Consider the following 19,707-nt stretch of genomic DNA (forward strand, 5'->3'; position numbering starts at 1 on the left):
ATGCCACACACACCACACTACACGTACTCTATACACATACCTAAATAAACGACAGAGAGAGAAGAACCTGATAAGCCCAGTCCGTGATAGAGCAGTGCATTCGGTAAAGTGGCTGAGGACAGGGCACTGTTAGAGATCTGGTGTTTTTTTTTTTGTTGTTGTTCTTTTTTTTTTTTTAAGTTTATTTTTTATTTATTTATTTGAGAGCGACAGGCATTTCTCCAGGCCTCATATAATTTTTAAGATTTTATTTATGTGGGGTGTGGTGGTGTACACCTTTAATACCAGCACCTGGGAGGCAGAAGTAGGAGGATTGCCATGAATTACAGGCCATCTTGGGCTTGAGTGAGACCCTGCCTCAAAAACAAGCACACACAAAAAGTTTGTTTATTTGCATGTGTATGTGTATGGGTGGGTCAGGTTCTGTTGCTGCTGCAAAGCCTACCCAGCTTTATGTGAGTAGTTGGGGACTGGAACCCAGGCTGCAAGCCCCTGCCTATACTTTTTTTTTAAACATTAAAAAAAAATTTTTAATTATTTATTTGAGAAAGAGGCAGATTGAATATGGGTGCACAGGGCCTGCAGCCACTGCAGATAAATTCCAGACACACGTGCCACCTGATGCATCTGGCTTACATGGATACTGGGGAATTGAATCTGGGTCCTTAGGCTTTGTAGGCAAGCGCCATAACTGCTAAGCCATCTCTCCAGCTCCAGGTTTCAGCCTTTTCTTTTCTTTTCTTTTCTTTTCTTTTCTTTTCTTTTCTTTTCTTTTCTTTTCTTTTCTTTTCTTTTCTTTTCTTTTCTTTTCTTTTCTTTTCTTTTCTTTCCCTTTCCCTTTCCCTTTCCCTTTCCCTTTCCCTTTCCCTTTCCCTCTCCTCCCCTCCCCTCCCCTCCCTCCCTCCCTTCCTTCCTTCCTTCTTTTTTAGAGGTAGGGTCTCACTCTAGCCCAGGATGACCTGGGATTCACTATATCATCTCAGGGTGGTCTTGAACTCAGGTGATCCTCATACCTCTGCCTCCCAAGTGCTGGGATTAACAAGGCATGTGTCACCAATCCTGGCTAGCCTTTTCTTAAATTCACTTCCTTTCTATTTTCAGTGAAGAACTGTTCTACCAGATCCTCATTTACGATTTTGCCAATTTTGGTGTTCTGAGGTTATCGGTAAGTTTATTTTCTTATCACTTCTGAAACTAAAACTGGTCACTCTGCTTATCTTACTTCTCATATATTAAATCGTTCTAAACATGTTTAGGAGTTTCTTTACTACAAGATTTATAATATTTGGAGGTATCTAATTGCAATAAAATTTTACTTTTTAAGATATTAATTTTTACTTATTTGAGAGAGAGAATGAATATAAGCATGCTAGGGCCTCCAGCTATTGCAAACAAACTTCAGATGCATGCACCACCTTGTGCGTCTGGCTTATGTGGGCCCTGGGGAATTGATTGAGGTCCCTTGGCTTTGTAGGCAAATGCCATAACCACTAAGCAATCTCTCCAATCCAAATTTTACTTTTTAAATGGATAGCTATTTGATAGCCAACTTAAAACAAGTTCTAGAAGTGTGTGTGTGTGTGTGTGTGTGTGTGTGTGTGTGTGTGTGTGTAATATTTTTAAGAAAATTGAGCCTGGCATAGTGGTGCACGCCTTTAATCCTAGCATTCAGGGGGCAGAGGTAGGAGCATTGCTGTGAGTTCAAGGCCAGCTTGGAGCTACACAGTGAACCCTACCTCAAAAAGAAAAGAAAAAAAAAGAGATGAAAAAAATAGAAATAGTCACCAAAACTGTGATTAAAACATAACTTCAGAACTGGTTGTGGTGACTCACGCTTTTAATCCCAGTACTCAGGAGGCAGAGGTAGAAGGCTTGACGTGAGTTGAAGGACACCTGAGACTATATAGTGAGTTCTAGGTCAGCCGAGGCTAGAGTGAAAGCCTACTTTGAAAAACAAAACAAAAGAAAACATAACTGGGTGTGGGGGTGGGGGTGGGGGATGTTGCTGGGGAACAAACCTAGGGCCTTATGGATACTAGGCAAGTGTTTGACACCTCCAGTTCTATGAATAATTTTAGTCCATTTCTTCAAAATGTTTTCAGTGTCTAATTTGAGCTAAAAGCATACTGTATATGTATGTAGCTTCTTTCTTACTTGAGAAGCCACCTAAAAAATGTAGAATTTTAATGAGGATTATATTGACTCTGTAGATAAACTTGGAGAAAAATTTATTAATCCCTTAGTATGTCACATTAAAAAAAATCTTTTTAGTATTTCACATTTTTATACTAAATGTGAAATGTATAAATGGGACATTTAAAAACTTTCAGGGCTGATGCACAAGAATTAAATCCAAATGGATTAAAGACCTTAACATCAGACCTGAAACTGAAACTTCTAAAGGAAAAAGTAGGGGAAACCCTTCAACATATTGGTCTTGGCAAAGACTTTCTGAATACAACCCCAGTTGCTCAGGCAATAAAACCACAGGTTAATCACTGGGACCTCATGAAATTACAAAGATTTTGCACTGCAAAGGACACAGTGAAAAAAGCAAAGAGGCAACCTACAGAATGGGAAAATATCTTCACCAGCTATATATCTGATAGAGGATTAATATCTAGGATATACAAAGAACTCAAAAAGTTAATAATAAGGAATCAAACAAGCCGATTAAAAAAATGGGCTATGAAGCTAAATAGAGCATTCTCAAAGGAAGAAATACGAATGGCATTTAAGCATCTAAAAAAATGTTCTACGTCACTAGTCATCAGGGCACTACATTGAGATTCCATCTCACTCCTGTCAGATTGGCCACCATCATGAAAACAAATGATCATAAATGTTGGCGGGGATGTGGAAAAAGAGGAACCCTTCTACACTGCTGGTGGGAATGCAATCTGGTCCAGTCATTGTGGAAAACAGTGTGGAGGTTCCTAAAACAGCTAAAGATTGATCTACCATATGACCCAGCTATAGCACTCCTAGGCATGTATCCAAAGGACTCATCTTATTTCCTTAGAAGTACATGCTCAACCATGTTTATTGCTGCTCAATTTATAATAGCTGGGAAATGGAACCAGCCTAGATGTCCCTCAACTGATGAGTGGATAATGAAGATGTGGCACATTTATACAATGGAGTTCTACTCAGCGGTAAAGAAAAATGAAGTTATGAAATTTGCAGAAAAATGGATGGACCTGGAAAGGATTATACTAAGTGAGGTAACCCAGGCCCAGAAAGCCAAGCGCCACATGTTCTCTCTCATATGTGGATCCTAGCTACAGATGATTGGGCTTCTGCGTGAGAAGGAAAATACTTGGTAGCAGAGGCCAGTAAGTTTAAAAGGAGATATAAAGGGAAGAGAAAAGAAGGGAGGAGGATATTTAATAGGTTGATATTGTATATATGTAAGTACAATGATTGAGATGGGGAGTCAATATGATATAGAATGGAATTTCAAAGGGGAAAGTGTCAGGGGGGAAGGAGGGAATTACCATGGGATATTTTTTTATAATCATGGAAAATGTTAATAAAAATTTTAAAAATTTTAAAAAAATGGAAAAAAAAACTTTCAGGGCTGGAGAGGTCAGCCCTTAAGGCACTTGTTTGCAAAGCCTAACAACCCAGGTTCAGTTCCCTAGTACCCACATAAAGCCAGATGCACAGTGTCACATGCATTTGGAATTCATTTGCAGTGGCTGGAGGCCCTGACACACCCATTCTGACTCTCTTCTATATCTCTGCTTTCAAATAGGTAAATGAATAGAAGTAATCCATTTTTCAATTTTCAATTGTTTTTCTTTTCAGAAAAGCATGTGAGTCTTGGGTTCTGATGTATCTTGTAACCTTGCTAAATTAGTCCTGGGAGCTCTTTGCTAGTTTCTACTTTCCTACATACATGGTTGCTTTACATGATTTAGAATCAAAGGACTTTTACCTCCTGTCCAGTTCAGATCGCACTGGCTAGAACCTGCAATGGAAGAGTGAGGGTCATTCTCCTTTCCCGCTGTGGCTTTCATTGCTGGTGTGCTCGAGCCACACGAGGTTGGGGTGGCACTCCTCGTGAGGTTGTGGACGTCCTCCTCTGCTACTCGTGCTTGGATTCTTCATGTAGGAATACATGTTCAGTCTTGTTTTGTTTGGTTTGGTTTTTGGAGGTAGGGTCTCACTGTAGCCCAGGCTGACCTGGAATTCACTGTGTGGTCTCAGGGTGGCCTCAAACTCACAGAAATCCTCCTACTGCTGCCTCCTGAGTGCTGGGATTAAAGACGTGTGCCACCACGCCTGGCTTCATGCTGTTTTCTTACGTGTGTTTTCACCTACTAAGACACATGTGATTTTTAGTTTTTAGTCTGTTAATGCAGTGAAGCACTTACACTGACTGGTTTTCATGTGGTAAATCCACCTTGTAGTCCTGCGCTGTGAACCTGCTTGGTCAGACATTGCCAGGTTTCCTTTACTAGCTTTATTTGTAATTGTGCATCTGTGATCCTGACTGTCCTTTGTAGTCTTTTAAGTTGTATTTATGTGGTTTTAATATCAAGGTAATCTGGCCTCATAGTCAAGTTGGTATAGTCTCTGCTGTTTTCTGAGAGTTTTGTATAGAATCAATGTTATCTCGTTCTTAATGTTTGTAAGAATTTATGAGTACAACATCTGGCCTTGGAGATTTCATCCTGGGAAAGTTGCTACAAACTCAAATTCTTTCCTGGGTCTAGAGCTATTCAGCTGTCTTTCTTCTTAGGTAAGCTTTGTTGCTTTCTTTCAAGTAGCATGTCTATTTAATCTTGTTTTCAAATTTATTGACATAAAGTTATATTTCTTATTTTGATATCTAAATCTGGGGTGGCATAACCTCTCTCCTAATAGCAGTAATTGAGTCTTCTCACTTTGTAACGTGAATCATTTTATTTTCTCAAAGCATTTTTGTCGTCATAGATTTTTCTCATTTTTTTCCATTTCATTTGCTACTCTGATCTTTGTTTTTAGTTTTTATTTTTATGTACTTATTTATTTGACAGAGAAAGAGGGAGAGAGAGAGAATGGCATGACAGGGCCTCCAGCCATTGCAAATGAACTCCAGACGCGTGCGCCCTCTTGTACATCTAGCTAATGTGGGTCCTGGGGAATCAAACCTGGGTCCTTTGGTTTTGTAGGCAAACGCCTTAACTGCTGCTAAGCCATCCCTCCAGCCCTATTTCTCTTTTTTAATTTAATTTAATTTAATAGAGAATGGGCACTTCAGGGCCTCTAGACACTGCAGACAAACTCTAGATGCATGCACCCTCCTGTGCTACTTGCTTATGTGGGTACTGGGAAATCGAACCTGAGCCCTTAGGCTTCATAGGCAAGTGCCTTAATTGCTAAGCCATGTCTCCAGCCCTCTGATCTTTATTTCTTTCCTTTAACTTGTTTTGCCTTCTGCTTCATAGTTTTGAAGGTCATTGGTTATTTGTTCTGGTATGGTTATAAAGTGCTATAAATTTCCTCTAAGTACTGCTTCCCCAAAATTCTGACATCTTGGTCTCATCTTCATTCAGTGCAGATTCAGACTCCTTTCTAATTGCCTTTTTTTTTTCCTTAAGAGTTTTGTTTATTTATTAGAGACAGAGAAAGGAAGAATGAGTGAGAGTGGGTGCACCAGGGCCTCTAGCCGCTGCAAGTGCAAACGAACTCCAGATGTGTGTGCCACTATGTACATCTGTCCGGCTTTCGTGGGTCCTGGGGAATTGAACCAGGGTTCTTAGATAGGCATGCACCTTAACCACTAAGCCATCTCTCCAGCCCCCTTCTGTATTCTTAATGGTTTTTTGTGTACTTGTTCTATTATTAAGAAAGCCATAGGCTGAAGAGATAGCTCAGTAGTTAATGCACTTGCTTGCAAAGCCTAACAAACAGCCTAAGGTTTGATTCCCTAGTACCCACATAAAGCCTGATGCACAAAGTGGTATGTACATGTGGAATTTGAAAGGTGTATTGCCAGGCTTGATGGCACATGGCTTTAATCCCAGTACTTGGGCAGCAGAGGTAGGAGGGTCACTCTGAGTTCAAGGCTAGCTTGGGACTACACAGTGTATTATAGGTCAGTCTGGGCTAAAAGTGTATTGAAACTTGCAACTATAATTGTGAATTTTGTCTGTCTTGTGTTGCATTTATCTGTTTTTTTCCTTTAAGTATTTTAAATCTGTTTGGGATGCATAAACATATAAACATTTAAGAATGTTAGGTCCTTCTTTTGGATCTATGACTTTATTATAGCGGGGGGGGGGGAAGGGAAGAGAAAGGAGAAGGGAGGGAGGTGTGTGCAGAGGAGGGGGAGGGGGAGAAGTGATGGTGCACACACCTCACAAGCTGGAGGGCCAGAAAAAGGTTAGTTCCTTTTGATTAAGTCCTGTTATTGTTATGTGGGTTTTTAAGATGCATGAAAGTGTGACAACAGAGATATCAGAAGGGAAAGGAAGGAACTGACATGCCTTACTGCCTTACTTCCTCACCAGCGTTACTGTAGACACCTGTGTTCATCTTAGCTTACTTCCTCCCGCCTTGCTTTCCTATGGGGAGATAACAGGATGAAGGAATAGCCGCCTAGTGATTTGTTGGACTAGGAAATCAAGTTGAATTCTTAATGCTAGGTAGAAGAAATGAACCCCACAGCCTCATTGTGGAGCAGGTGTTTTTGTGAAGGGAGGAAGAGGGCCTGTTGTGGATTGCTCAGGGTTTCCTTTGGGGAACAGGAGTGTTAAGCTGTGGCTTCTCATCTGTTGTGCTAAGGATTGCCTCTTCTTATTTATTTATTTATTCTGAGGTAGGGTTTCACATTAGCCCAGGCTGACCTGGAATTCACTGTATAGTCTCAGGCTGGCCTTGAACTCATGGTGGTCCTCCTACCTCTGCCTCCCGAGTGCTGGGCTTAAAGAGTGCACCACCACACTCGGCAACTGATGATTCTTTCTTTTGTGGCTGATCTGAGAGTGGTGTGCCCACATGCTTCAAGCATGCTCCCTCACATTCTCTCTCCTTCCTAGGAACCAGCGCCGCTTTTTGATCTTGCCATGCTGGCCTTAGATAGTCCTGAGAGTGGCTGGACAGAGGAAGATGGCCCCAAGGAAGGACTTGCTGAGTACATCGTTGAATTTCTGAAGAAAAAGGCTGAGATGCTTGCAGATTATTTCTCTTTGGAAATTGATGAGGTCAGACAGTCATTCACAGGCCTCTGTCATATTTTTCAAATATGAGTCAAGTTCCTAGGGTAGCACCCAGAAGGCTGGACTCCCTTTAGAAGCAGCATGTGACATAGTTGACATCCTTTCCGTTCTCCTTTTGCACTTTGAGGTTATACAACTAGACTGTCATTCATTTGTGCCCCTCCTTTCCCAGGGTGAAGGACCTAGAAGTGAAAGAGAGCCGAATCCCAGTCCAGGCAGGCCATAGGAAATGAAACCATGCTGGTTTCTTCCTCTTATCCTTATTCCCCGGGGCTTCCTGATTAATGTGCTCATTGATTCGTGAGCAGAGGCTAAGGAAAAGTTCTGTTCCATGTCAGGGCCAAAGGCTCCTCTCACTGCTAGCTCGCCCGCCCCCCCTGCCTAGCCCTGAACCAGATACCTCCGAATGGCAGCTATGAGGACGAGGCCTGGGGTAGCACTAGAGGGACGAAGTGCATTTCAGTGGTGATACCATTATTTCTTGTTCTATTTCTTATTCTTTCTTCTTGGCCTTTACTCCACAAGCAGGAGGGGAACTTAATTGGATTACCCCTTTTGATTGACAACTACGTGCCCCCTCTGGAGGGATTACCTATCTTCATCCTCCGACTGGCCACAGAGGTGAGTATCAAGCACATGAGTAGGTTTGTGTGTGTTGGAGGGGGAGCGTGTAGACCACAGCTTCAGTTGAAACTGAAGAGATGGCATGAACAAAACTCCACATTCATATTCATTCCAGCAATACTTAGCAGGCTAGTAGATAAATGCCTGAAAAGTCACGTAGGTTTGTTTTTTTGTTTTCTGTAAGTCTGTGATCTCTAGTTAGAAATGAGACTGTTTAAAGCACATACCTATCTTAAGGTGTTGTATTCTTTGGACCAGGTGAATTGGGATGAAGAGAAGGAATGTTTTGAAAGCCTCAGTAAAGAATGTGCTATGTTCTACTCCATCCGGAAGCAGTATATGTCAGAGGAGTCAGTCCTCTCAGGCCAGCAGGTAATGCAGTGATCCACGCACATGGGAAGCCAGGATTGGGGTGGAGTCTTTGCACCTATAGGAAATGGAGCTTTACCAGGGTGTTGTTATGTAGCGCAAGCTGGCCTTGAACTTGTGATCCTGTGGCTCAGGCTCCTGTGTACTGGAATTATAAGCATGCACTGCCCTGGGTTTTGTTCATCAGTTGTATTTTGCTCTGCTGGTCTGGAGTGGATACTTCTAGACTGACTCTGTAATCTCTCATGTCCGTCAACTTGATACAACAGCCCAGGTTCCTAGCATTTGTCCAGTTCGGTGACAATGTTTTTCAATTGCATATTTCAGAGGAGGAGATAGAAGGGGTCCAGCTAATGTTAAACACCAAAGGGTAGCTGTTGTAGACCATCACCATCTTCATGGTTGTAGAGCTCTCCCTCGAGGTGTGAAGCATGAGCTTGTTTTACCAATAAAGAAGATAGTTGGCATGCTCAAAGCCTGGGGTGGGTCTAGAGGGGGAACGGGCATGCCAGGGCCTGTTTCCACTGCAAACCAACTCCAGATGTGTGGACCACTTTGTGCATGTGGATATATGTAGGTATTGGAGAATCTATCCCAGGCCATCAGGCTTTGCAAGTGTGTTTAACCACTGAACCATCTTTCCAGCCCACAAAACCAAAGGGTGGTGAAGCAGAATCAGCCCTCAAGTTAAAGCTTCCAGGGAATGTCTCACTGCAGGGGAAAAAGCGAGGCAACGCCACTGTAAGATTATTTGGATAGAAGAGTGTACCTTAATGAAAGGAAAGACAAATGGGAAAGAACATCCTGTACTCGAGACGGCAGAGACTTGAGAGGAACTGGCATTTTCATTTCTGTTGTTTAAAAAAGATTTATTTTTATTTATTAGAGAGGTAGAGAAACGACATGTACACACCTTGTACATCTGGCTTACGTGGGTCCTGGGTAATCTAACCTAGGTTCTTAGGCTTCGCAGACATGCACCTTAACTGCTAAGCCATCTCCCCAGCCCTCATTTCCATTTTTTTTTTTTTATATATTTTTGAGAGACAGAAATAGGAAGAGAGAGAATGAGTATGGGTATGCTAGGGTCTCCTGACACTGCAAACCAACTCTAGACACATGGGCCACTTTGTGCATCTGGCTTTATGTGGGTACGGGGGATTCGAACCCAGGCTGTCAGACTTTGCAAGCAAGTGCCTTGTAACACTAAGCCATCTCTCCGGCTCTCATTTTTTCATTTTTTATCTGTGCAGCTTTTAGGAAACAAGAGGGCTACTTTAAAACCCCTCCCGAGGTGGTGGTGTCAGGCCCCAGGTTCCGTGTGGTAATGCCAGTGCAGCCAGCATTTCCTGAGCAGAAACAGGGTTACTTAGCAGATCCCAGAGCAGTGTCCCCCCCAAACCTCGTCTCTTCCCACACGATCCGGAGAGCAGCCTTAAAGAGGCTGTGTCACAGCTTTAAACAGCGTAGCCCATTATCTACCAGAAGACCTCCAGGCCCAGTGCCCATCTTGTCAGTCAGGAAAATCCGTATGTGTAACAGGCAAATTACATCTCCCATGTGTTTTCCAGGGTGAAGCGCCTGGCTCCACTGCAAACCCCTGGAAGTGGACTGTGGAACATGTTATCTATAAAGCCTTCCGATCGCACCTTCTGCCGCCTAAGCGCTTCACAGAAGATGGAAATGTCCTGCAGCTTGCCAACCTGCCCGACCTGTACAAAGTTTTTGAGAGATGTTAAATATGATCACTTATAAACTCTGGCATGGGCTGTTGTTCATTTGTATCCCAGTGTCATGGGTTCAACAAGGCTAAAGACTTGCATTGCCTCACGTATGGATTGGCTACAAATCATTGTCAGGTTTGTCTTGATGTGATTTGTTACTTCACATTAGAAAACTTACTTAGGTCACTTTTCACCTAGTATGTACTGGATTATATTGAAGACTCCCAAAAGTAGCTTGAAATCCCCTGGACATCTGATAAAGGCATTCTAGAAGTATTGTTAAAAATCCTAAAAAGAGTGTCGGGCGTGGTGGCTCACGCCTTTAATCCCAGCACTCGGGAGGCACAGGTAGGAGGATCGCCCTGAGTTTGAGGCCACCCTGAGACTACATAGTGAATTCCAGGTCAGCCTGAGCCAGAGTGAGACCCTACCTCGAAAACCAAAAAAAAAAAAAAAAAAAATCCTAAAAAGAACTGGGCGTGGTGGCACATGCCTTTAACCCTAGCACTTGGGAGGCAGAGGAAGGAGGATTGCCATGAGTTCAAGGCCACTCTGAGACTACATAGTGAATTCCAGGTCAGTCTGGGCTAGAGTGAGACCCTACCTCGAAAAAACAAAACAAATCCTAAAAAAGGAGGCTGGAGAGATGGCTTAGCGGTTAAGGTGCTTTCCTGTGAAGCCTGAGGACCCAGGTTCAGTTCCCTAGAGCCTACATAAGCCAGATGCACAAGGTGGCACATGAGTCTGGAGTTTGTTTGCAGTGGCTAGAAGCTCTGGTGCATCCATTCTGTCAAATAATTTTTTAAAAAAAAATAAACTAAAAAGGGGTCAGAGAGATGGCTTAGCTGTTTAGGCACTTGCCCACAAAGCTGAAGGACTCATGTTTAATTCCTTAGCATCCACATAAGCCAGATGTATAGGGCGGTGTACGTACCTGAGTTCATTTGCAGTGGCTGGAGGTCCTGGAGTACCCTTTCTAACTGCTGACCTGGAATTCACTACATAATCTCAGCATGGCCTCAAACTCATGATGATCCTACCTCTACCTTTTGATTGTTGGGATTAAAGGTATGCACCACCAAGACTGGCTTTCAAATATTTTTTTAAAAAAAATTCTAAAAAGGTCTTAAAGTTTTCCCAGATAGTGCTGTGATTTGATTCTGTATTCTGGTAAATGTCTGTCAGATACCATGTGCTATGTCAGTTCAGATGCCATTTAAAAGCAGCAAGCCCTGGCACAACTAGTTCTCTGGAGAAGGCTGTACCTATGTCTTGTGTTTTCCCGGGGGGGGGGAAGGGTTCTGGACATGTGTGATGATTTTACCAGCTTGATGGGGTTTTGAGTCACCTTGATGACCCCTGTGGACACGTCTGAGGACATTTCCAGATGGGGTTAACTGCCACTTTAAAGTAGGCAGTACCTTCCGACAGACAGGTGTCTTGAGTAGAGACCTGGTGTGCACCTGCCTACATCTACTGCTGCTGCTGTCTTCCTCCACTGACTCGGACTCCTGGGTTCTTCCAGGCTTCTAGCACAGACTGGGACTGCTGGGGCACCCAGCTTGTGGACTGAGCAGCCCAAGGTCCCGTTTCTCCAGCTTGCAGATGGCCATTGTTGGACCACCCAGCTCCTATTGTGTAAGCCAGTATAATAAATTCTCTTCTACAATGTATATACATTTCATTTGTTCTGTTCTAGGGATTCCCACCTGAAAGGGATTTTAGTACTGAGGAAGGAGGCCCTTGCTGTGCTAGACGACCGCGTGGTTGGTAGGCCTTTGGAATTGATTTGCAAGAAGAATGGAAAAGTTTGGGGGAACACTGTAAGCTGAGCTTAATAAGTAATTCTATTGACAGTTTCAAGGAATAGGAGGCCAAAAGAAATGTGAACAATGGAAGCCTAGCTCATGGGGTTTCAAAGGGAAAGGGAAGACTCTAGTGGGAACTGGACTAGAGGCTGGTCACATTATACGCTGGCAAACAATCTGGCTGTATTTTGCCTGTGTCTGAAAACTGAGCAATTTCAAGACTAATGGATGGGTGGTGGCATAGTTATTACTGTTTATTGGGTTTCATAATGAGAAATAAAAGCAGATGATGAAAATATGCAGTTTGGCAAGTGTAACTGTAAAAGATTTGCAGAATTGACGAGACCTCCCACTTTGCACAGGAAAAAAGCGTCTTGAAGGCACCACCTGCACACATGCAGTGCTCCGGCTTGCAAGGCGCACGATTAGTTGAAGAGAGAAACAATGCTACTGAAGGGGCTCCCTGCTCGAAGATGACCACCAACCAGGAAAGTAGTTTCCGAGGTTCAACCAGCACGGCACGGAGAGCACATGGCTGTGGCAGGGGGCGACCACATCCCAGGCTGGGCAGCAGAACATGGCAGTACTGTCCACATGGTGATGGTTTTGCACTGTTTCCTTCCTAGCTGAGACCAGATAAAATAGCAAGGCTGGACTCCCTCCCTGTTAGGAGGCCCTGCAAGGCCAAGGTATGAAGCTGCGAAGGTGAAGTCCCAGTTGATTGGAGACCTCAGGGTGTTGGAAACACCAGGAGTGTAACACCCACCAAGGAAAACAAGGCAGAACACAGAGCCTCTGAGAGGCAACGGGTGCTGAAGTGGAGTGGGCCTTCCCAAACCCAGTGGAGCCCAGGTAGTGCAATCACGAGCCTCAGATGCCAGACAAGGATTTTGTTTGCCCTGGTCTTTCCTTACTATGCCCACGTTACTCCTTGTTACTTCTGGAATGATATTTATTCTACACCATTGCATATTGGAAGTGTGGAACTTGGTTTTATAGGGGCTCACAGTTAAGGGTTTTATTAAAAAATTAAAAATTAGACCTTTGCCCGACACTCTGGTAATAAAAATACAAGTGTTAAGTATCCAAACAAGCTGCCTTTGTGTTAGCCTTTCTGTAACAGAAGTAGAGCACTGAGCACGGGGAGTGGCTGCCATCTTAACGTAACTCCAGATCACAGGACTCGTGAGTGAAGAAGGTTCAGAGGGAAAGGACAAAATACAATGAAGAAGTAGAGCCACTTCCATTGGAAAAGACTGGGACGGCAGCTGAAGGGTTAGGGTTAGATGAGGTTTTGACACTTTCAACTCCAAGTAGTCTCTGAAGTGAAGTTCATCAATGACCTCAAGTGAAGAGGAAGGGGGACTTCCCAAGCATCAAGAACAGGGTCACCCCATGTGATGACTCCAGCTTATGATTACAAGATGCCTGCATTCCAGAACATTGTTCCCGCCCAACCATGCAGCTGTTGTTCCTATGAGACAACATAACGGAAACTCTCAGTTTGGGACTCTGCTTTCCATATCCTAAAAACAAAGGGCTAGTGACTAAAGAAGGGAACAACTATCATTTTGTTTACTCAAAAATGAGTTAACTCTATTATCTAGTTTCAAGTCTAGCTTTATTAAGTGGCCTTGATTCATTAGATTTTTTCCTCAATGTTTTCTGTGTAAACACTTTAAAACTACAATAGCATTCCTATGACACCACCTTGATTCTGACAAAGAGAATCACAAACCCTGTAAAGTGGCTGCAGTCAGCAATTGGAAAAAAAGCCTCTTAAATGGGCACTTTTAAAGATGAACTTAAAAGTTCTCTACTCCCGAGTCAGGTGTGGTGCACGCTGGAATCCCAGCACTCAGGAGGCCCGCGCAGAATGGTTCTGAGATGGAGGCCTGCCTGGGCTACATAGTGAGATCCTGTCTCTCTCAAAACACTAAGAGTTGTATACTCCAAATTGTTTTACTTTGAGGAACAAAAGAGGGGAAAGAGCAGACATGGTTTGTCCTGAAGGCTTCTGCAACAAAATGAAGGTGTCAGCAGCCAATCGTAGTTGGCAGAAAAGGGGTGTTTCATATTCCTCAGGCAGATTCTCCGCCAGCCTTGCCTGTCCCACCCTCTGCCTTTGGGCTTGTCTGAGGTGTCCTCCCACGAATCAGCAGCAGATGAGAACTCGAGGACCAGCACAGCGGATGTGGGCGAGCACTCCTCTAGGTGCTCCTCCAGCCCATGCGGTGAAGCAAGGTTTTTTGTTCGTTTGCTTGCTTGGTTTTTCGAGGTAGGGTCTCACTCTAACCCTCGCTGACCTGGAATTCACTGTAGTCTCAGAGTGGCCTTGAACTCACAGTGATCCTCTTGAGTGCTGGGATTAAAGGTGTGTGCCGTGCCCGGCAGAAGCAAGTTTTATATATACTCCCATTATCTTTTTCTAACATTTTCTTATATAAATTTGAGTATTTTACAAAAAAAGGCTTTTTCCTCCAAACATATAAATTTGAGTGAAACATAGACTCCCTCACCCTTGAGCGTTTTTCTTCACTAAATATAAGTGCTCTGATAGGAAGAGTAGACCGAATCTCTGAAGCCTGCATTGCACTGTGGAGGAGGAAGGCACTTGTGTTTTCTGAGGTCTCCAGCAAGCATCTCAGCAATCAGAACGGCTGTCCTCCAGAACACGAGCCAAGGCCTCCAAGTGTCCTGTCACTGAGGCAGCTGGAGGAACATGCTGAGTAAACTTGATTCTCCAATTATAGAAATTAAGAGTAAAAACAGCATGGACTAGTCTAGAATCGAACTACAAACAAAATCCAAAATGTTTGTTCATGACGATTCAAACCTGCTTCATTCTCATAAATTATAAAATACAAAGGTGGCTGTTTAATGACAAGACTCAAACAGTACTTAAAGGGATTTGCGTCAATATACAAGAGAGTCAGTCCTCTGGGCAGGGCCTGGGCGCAGCAGCCAGGTGGAGGGCGGCCTTCCTACTGCTGGGCTAGAAGGGCTGTTCTGTTGGCCTTCATCTTCTCCAGCCGCTTGGCTAGGTGGCTGTTGGTCATCTCCATCTCCTCAATCTTGTCCAGTGCTGTTCGTAACTGCGGACAGGAAGAACACAAGTCACTTGATGTCCAAAGGGGACCCCGGGCTGTTGGGTCTAGCTGTCTGGGAAGTGGAAGCACCGTGAATTGTGCCGGGCTTGCGGAATCCGCGCACAGCTACCCTTTTGTCCAGACAGCTGGGGTATCACGTCACACACATGCGCGGGGGGGGGGGGGGGCTGTAAACACCAACAAAATCTGGAATCTGACCAAAAAGTAAAAAGCAGTCACTGTGCTGGCCCAAAGCCATCAGAAAGTAGGTGGCTGGGCATGCTGGCATAGGCCTTTAGCCTTTAATCCCAGGCAGAGGTGGGAGGATCCCCGTGAATTCAAGGCCACACTGAGACTACACAGTGAGTTCCAGGCCAGCCTGGGCTAGAGTGAGATCCTACCTCCAGAAACCACACATACACAAAAAGTAGGTGATCCCACTAATGCCTTAAGATCCAACCCAGAATCAAGTATTCTACACATGAAAACTCTGCAGAGGACTTTCTGGGAGCGTGTTCTCCTCCAGGAAGCACACTACCGCAGGTACCTCTCGCTGGAGCTTCCTCTTCTCTGCTTTCAGCTCGTCTTCAATCTTTTCCGCGTTCTCAGCAGCAGTTTTGTATCTCAGCACCTGTCCCTCAAGCCGGCTGATCTGTGGGTGCACAAACACATACGCCTCGAGGACTGGCCACGATAGAAATACGGCGCCATCAGTTTGCAAGTCACATGATGGCACATTCCCTTGGGAAAGCCACAGGCCCTGGCTACTATTCAGAAATCAAGGGTCCCCAGAGAGAATGACAGCTGCAAAGCCATTCATTATAAGGCCAAGCCTGCCATGCAACGTTTCAGACTTTGTGAAATATATGCTGGGAGGTTTTATTACCTAATTTTAAATTCTTAGGTCCTCTTGAAGTATCTACAAAAACAGTGACAGCTGCCCAGTGCCATGTTTTTAGAGCAAATAAGGCTGGTGTTCTCTGCTGATGCTGCAGAGTCCTGACAGCAGTCGCCAGACAGGCTCCAGCTCAGCTCCAGCAGGACTTCTCTGACCTGCAGCCCAGGCATGCAGAGTCTTCAGCAATAGGGTCTTACCATCCAGTTTTGGTGGGCAACCAAGGGCCTTGGTGCAATGGCCTGTAATCTTTTGGGTCATTAGGGACCTCCTTGGCCAATGACTTGCTGGAAGGTATCCCACCCCTGGCACTGAAATTTTTCTTGGAACAGTCTATGGCTTCTGAGCACAACAGTTATCCACCTCTACAAGATACTTCTGCCCAAATTTCTCTTTTAAGATATGTATTATTGCTGACTTTTAAAAGTGTAAAACAGCTTTTGTAGAGATCCAGCTGCAAAGGCCGCTTACAGAAACAGGGCCAGCCAGAGATTCAGGAAGAGGGTGTGCTTGGAAGAACACGTAAGTCACTCAGTACCCACAGAAGTACTTACACTTTGCTCCAAGGTGGTTATGTCTTGTTCTGCTTTTGAAAGCTTAAATTTATATTCACTAATTTGTCTATTGGCATCTCCTAAAATGAAAGATAATATATAAATGATAGTCATTTCTCAGGGATGAGGAAGTGTGGAGTATCAGAGAATGATGCCTTCTGGAACATACAGGGAACATGTGTCTGAAGACAGCCGAACCCAGGATGCCATCAGCCACCACAGCAGTGCAGCTTGTCCACTGCACTGTGCAAAGCTCTAGCACTTAGCTCTGCAGAACCTTGTCTTTCCTTCTTGATGAGTGTGAGCACCAGCCCCTGCCAACGTCGTCCCTGAGGACGGCCCTCTGGTTCCCTGAACCCAGCTCTGCACCTTTCACCTCCCACACATCAACTGTCCTGTCCCTCTACCTCTGATTTAGCTCTAATAACAGAAAAATCCAGAGCAAAAATATGTGGAACCCTCACAAATCTGTGTGGTCCATGTGCACAAGCCATGCTTACTTCTGTAATGTTCCAACTTTAGTCTGTGTGGCTGATTTGAGGTATTTAAAAAAAAATTGTAAGGAGAGAAAAGATGAGAATGGGCGCATCAGGACCTCCAGCCACTGTAAATGAACTGCAGGTGCACGTGCCCCCTTGTGATGCGGGGCCGTGTATGCTTGTGTCACTGCATCTGGCTTAGGTGGGGCCTGGAAAGTTGAGCATGAGTCCTTGGGCCAGCACCTCAATCACTAAGCCATCTCTTCAGCCCCAAAATGATGTATTTTAAGGCAGGTGTGGTGGTGCACAACTTTAATCCCAGCACTTGGGAGGCAGAGGTAGGAGACCTGCTGTGAGTCCAAGGCCACCCTGAGACTACATAGTGAATTCCAGGTCAGCCTGGGCTAGAGTAAAACTCTACCTTGAAAAACAAAAAATAAATCACAAAAACCAAAAACCGACTTCAACCTCTGATCTATACACACGTGTGCATGCATATACATGCAGATGATAAAAAACAGAAGCCAAGTGTGCTGGCACATGCCTGTTACTCTAGCACTTGGGAGGATGAGTTTGAAGTCAGCCTGAGCTAACTAGTGAGACCTGGTCTCGAATAAATAAAGAGGTTATAAGCCACCATGAGCTCTGCAACGGAAACTGCGTCTTTGCAACCCCCCTTCCTTCCTTGTCTGTCTCTCTGGGTTTTGAAACTGTACTCACTCTAGTGGCCAATGTGCTGTCCACAACCAAGTTCTGCCCTGGCCCCGAGGAGATGCTTGTCCTGTCTTAAGCAGCCCAGGTGAGGCCTTCCCATTACCTGTGCACCGCTTCACTCTACTCCTCTCCCTGGGTTCTTCTCCCCTCCTGTAAAACCCGACTGCAGCATGTACATGACTCCAGGAAGCATTCACACAAGCACCAGTCCATTCCTCTTGCATTTGATTCCTTTAGGATCTGCTGCTTTCGATCAGCCTCTCAAGTCTCTCCCAGGCCCCTGCCCAGGCACAAGCTCACTATCGCAGCTTCCCAACTAGCGGCCCACCTCCTGTCTTCATCCGCCCACCACACCAAAATGATACTCTGGAACTCAATAGGAAACTTGCGGGTTGTAAGAGGAGTTCCATCCTTTCATCAAAGGTGAGTAGTGATAAACCTTGATCCAAGAAATTCTGTACTCTGCCTCAGATTAGGTACAAACCAGGATTTTAAAATTAGTTACCAGAAAAATCCACCATACAAGTTAGAAAAATGAATGTCCTTGCTTATAAATTATGTATCATTAACAACAGCTAACTATGTAAGAAGGGCTGCTAAAACAGCTCACCATAAGACTTAGCGCGAACACAGCCAAGAACTTAAAAACTATGGCATCAAAAGTAGAAAAGGCTGGAAGTGGTGGCACACACCTTTAATCCCAGCACTCAGGAGACAGAGGTAGGAGGATCATGATCACTGTGAGTTCAAGGCCACCCTGAAACTACTTAGTGAATTCCAGGTCAGCCTGGGCTAGAGTGAGACCCTACCTTGGGGAAAAAAGAAAAAAGAAAAAAAAAAACGCAGAAAAGGGAGAACATTAATTTGATTAAACTAAGTATTAGTAAACTGTTTGTGGTCTTGTTTTTAATTCCACCTAAGGATCAATTTTGGTTAAAAACTAGGAAAATTCTGAAACCACTCAAATTAGGGTTTCAAATCTTCAACCATCTAAGAGGAATTCCATGGGGATAGGGAACTGCCCAGAAGCCCACAGACCACAGGTACCATCAGAAGACACTGAATGTCATTTGCAACAGTGACTAGGACATCCATCTCTCTGACACAGCTGCCCGGGAAGAGTGTAGCACAGGACCCCAGTCTGCTCAGAACCCTGCTCCAGGGACACATGCTGCATACGGGCAGAGACTGGCCTGTCCCCAGTACCTACTCTGCATCTCGATGAACTGCAAGTCTGAGCCGTTCTGCAGTCCTGCCAGGTCTCCGGCTGCGCCGTCATTCCTGGAGCACTTCTGCCGCTCCTCCTCCAATTGCAGCTTCAGTTTCCTAATCTGAAGTGGAGTAAAGATCATGAGCAAGATCAGTCTCTTTTTTTTTGGGGGGGGGGGTAACAATGGGGGTTAAGCTCAGGGCCATGTGCATGCTAGGCAAGCGAACTATCACTTTTTTTTTGAGACAGGGCCTCAGTTGCCCAGGCTGGCTTTGAACTCACACTGCTACCCAGATAGTCCTTGAACTTGCAATCCTCCTGCCTCAGCCTCTCAAGTAGCGGGGGATTACAGGCCTGTGTCACCACACCTCCTGGGTAATCAGTCTCTTAAACAGAACTAGTGCTTAGCCCAATGGCAACATCTTAGAACAAAGCAACTCTTATCAGCAAATCATACCAAGTATTCAATCATTCAAACATTTTCTTGAGTGGCCACCCATGGGACATATGGCCTAGGTTCTAAAGATAAACTATAGGGCTGGAGAGAAGGCGTAGGCAGTTATGGTGCTTGCCAGCAAAGCCAAAAGACTCAGGGTTGAATCCCTAGTACCCACATAAAGCCAGATGCACAAGGTGGCACATGTGTCTGGAGGCCCTGGTGTACCCATTCTCTCTTTCCTCCCCACCACCCTCTCTGAAATAAATATTTAAAGATCAACTATGAGCAAATATAAAGAGTGAGCCCCAGGGCCAGATGGCCCAGTAAAATTTGCCATACTTTATTACAAGTGTGTGTACATCAAACAGTACATCTTTTGAGTATTTTTCTTACCCTTATTAAGGATGGGAAAGTCTTAAGACCTGTTTAGTTCAGAGACTGAACATTCTCACTTAGAAAACACTCCATGTACAAAATGAATTGGAAATGTTCAGGTGGTTTTCCCAGTGGTTTACGCACCAAGAGGGGTCAGGAGGAGGCTGAGCACTAGCTTGCCACTGCCCCATCCGAGAGCCACGGCCGCGGCTCAGAGCT

At 44.6% G+C, this 19,707-nt stretch overlaps 2 protein-coding genes across 17 annotated transcripts in view; one reads left to right on the plus strand and one right to left on the minus strand.

Annotated features, from left to right (window-relative positions):
• Positions 1-12,823, plus strand: part of Mlh1 (mutL homolog 1) — a 62,465-nt gene extending 49,642 nt beyond the window's left edge. For 6 of the 8 annotated variants that reach the window (XM_004662054.2, XM_045136656.1, XM_045136654.1 and 3 more), the window contains 5 exons: positions 1,102-1,165; positions 7,029-7,193; positions 7,737-7,829; positions 8,091-8,204; positions 9,773-9,962. In XM_004662054.2, the coding sequence (XP_004662111.2) occupies positions 1,102-1,165; positions 7,029-7,193; positions 7,737-7,829; positions 8,091-8,204; positions 9,773-9,940 (604 nt within the window). In that variant the 3' untranslated portion in view covers positions 9,941-9,962. Of the gene's footprint in view, positions 1-1,101; positions 1,166-7,028; positions 7,194-7,736; positions 7,830-8,090; positions 8,205-9,772; positions 10,061-11,450; positions 11,599-12,095 lie in introns of those variants that run through there. The other 2 variants (XM_045136653.1, XM_045136652.1) reach the window with 2 other exon arrangements.
• Positions 12,824-13,337: 514 nt separating this feature from the next.
• Lrrfip2 (LRR binding FLII interacting protein 2) overlaps positions 13,338-19,707 on the minus strand; it is a 122,303-nt gene continuing 115,933 nt past the window's right edge. For all 9 annotated transcript variants that reach the window (XM_045136667.1, XM_045136663.1, XM_045136665.1 and 6 more), the window contains 4 exons: positions 18,675-18,795; positions 16,272-16,351; positions 15,370-15,474; positions 13,338-14,828 (listed from right to left, as the gene is read on the minus strand). In XM_045136667.1, the coding sequence (XP_044992602.1) occupies positions 14,718-14,828; positions 15,370-15,474; positions 16,272-16,351; positions 18,675-18,795 (417 nt within the window). In that variant the 3' untranslated portion in view covers positions 13,338-14,717. The remainder of the gene's footprint in view (positions 14,829-15,369; positions 15,475-16,271; positions 16,352-18,674; positions 18,796-19,707) is intronic.

Source organism: Jaculus jaculus, chromosome 17 (assembly GCF_020740685.1).
Source record: "Jaculus jaculus isolate mJacJac1 chromosome 17, mJacJac1.mat.Y.cur, whole genome shotgun sequence".
Lineage (NCBI taxonomy): Eukaryota > Metazoa > Chordata > Mammalia > Rodentia > Dipodidae > Jaculus > Jaculus jaculus.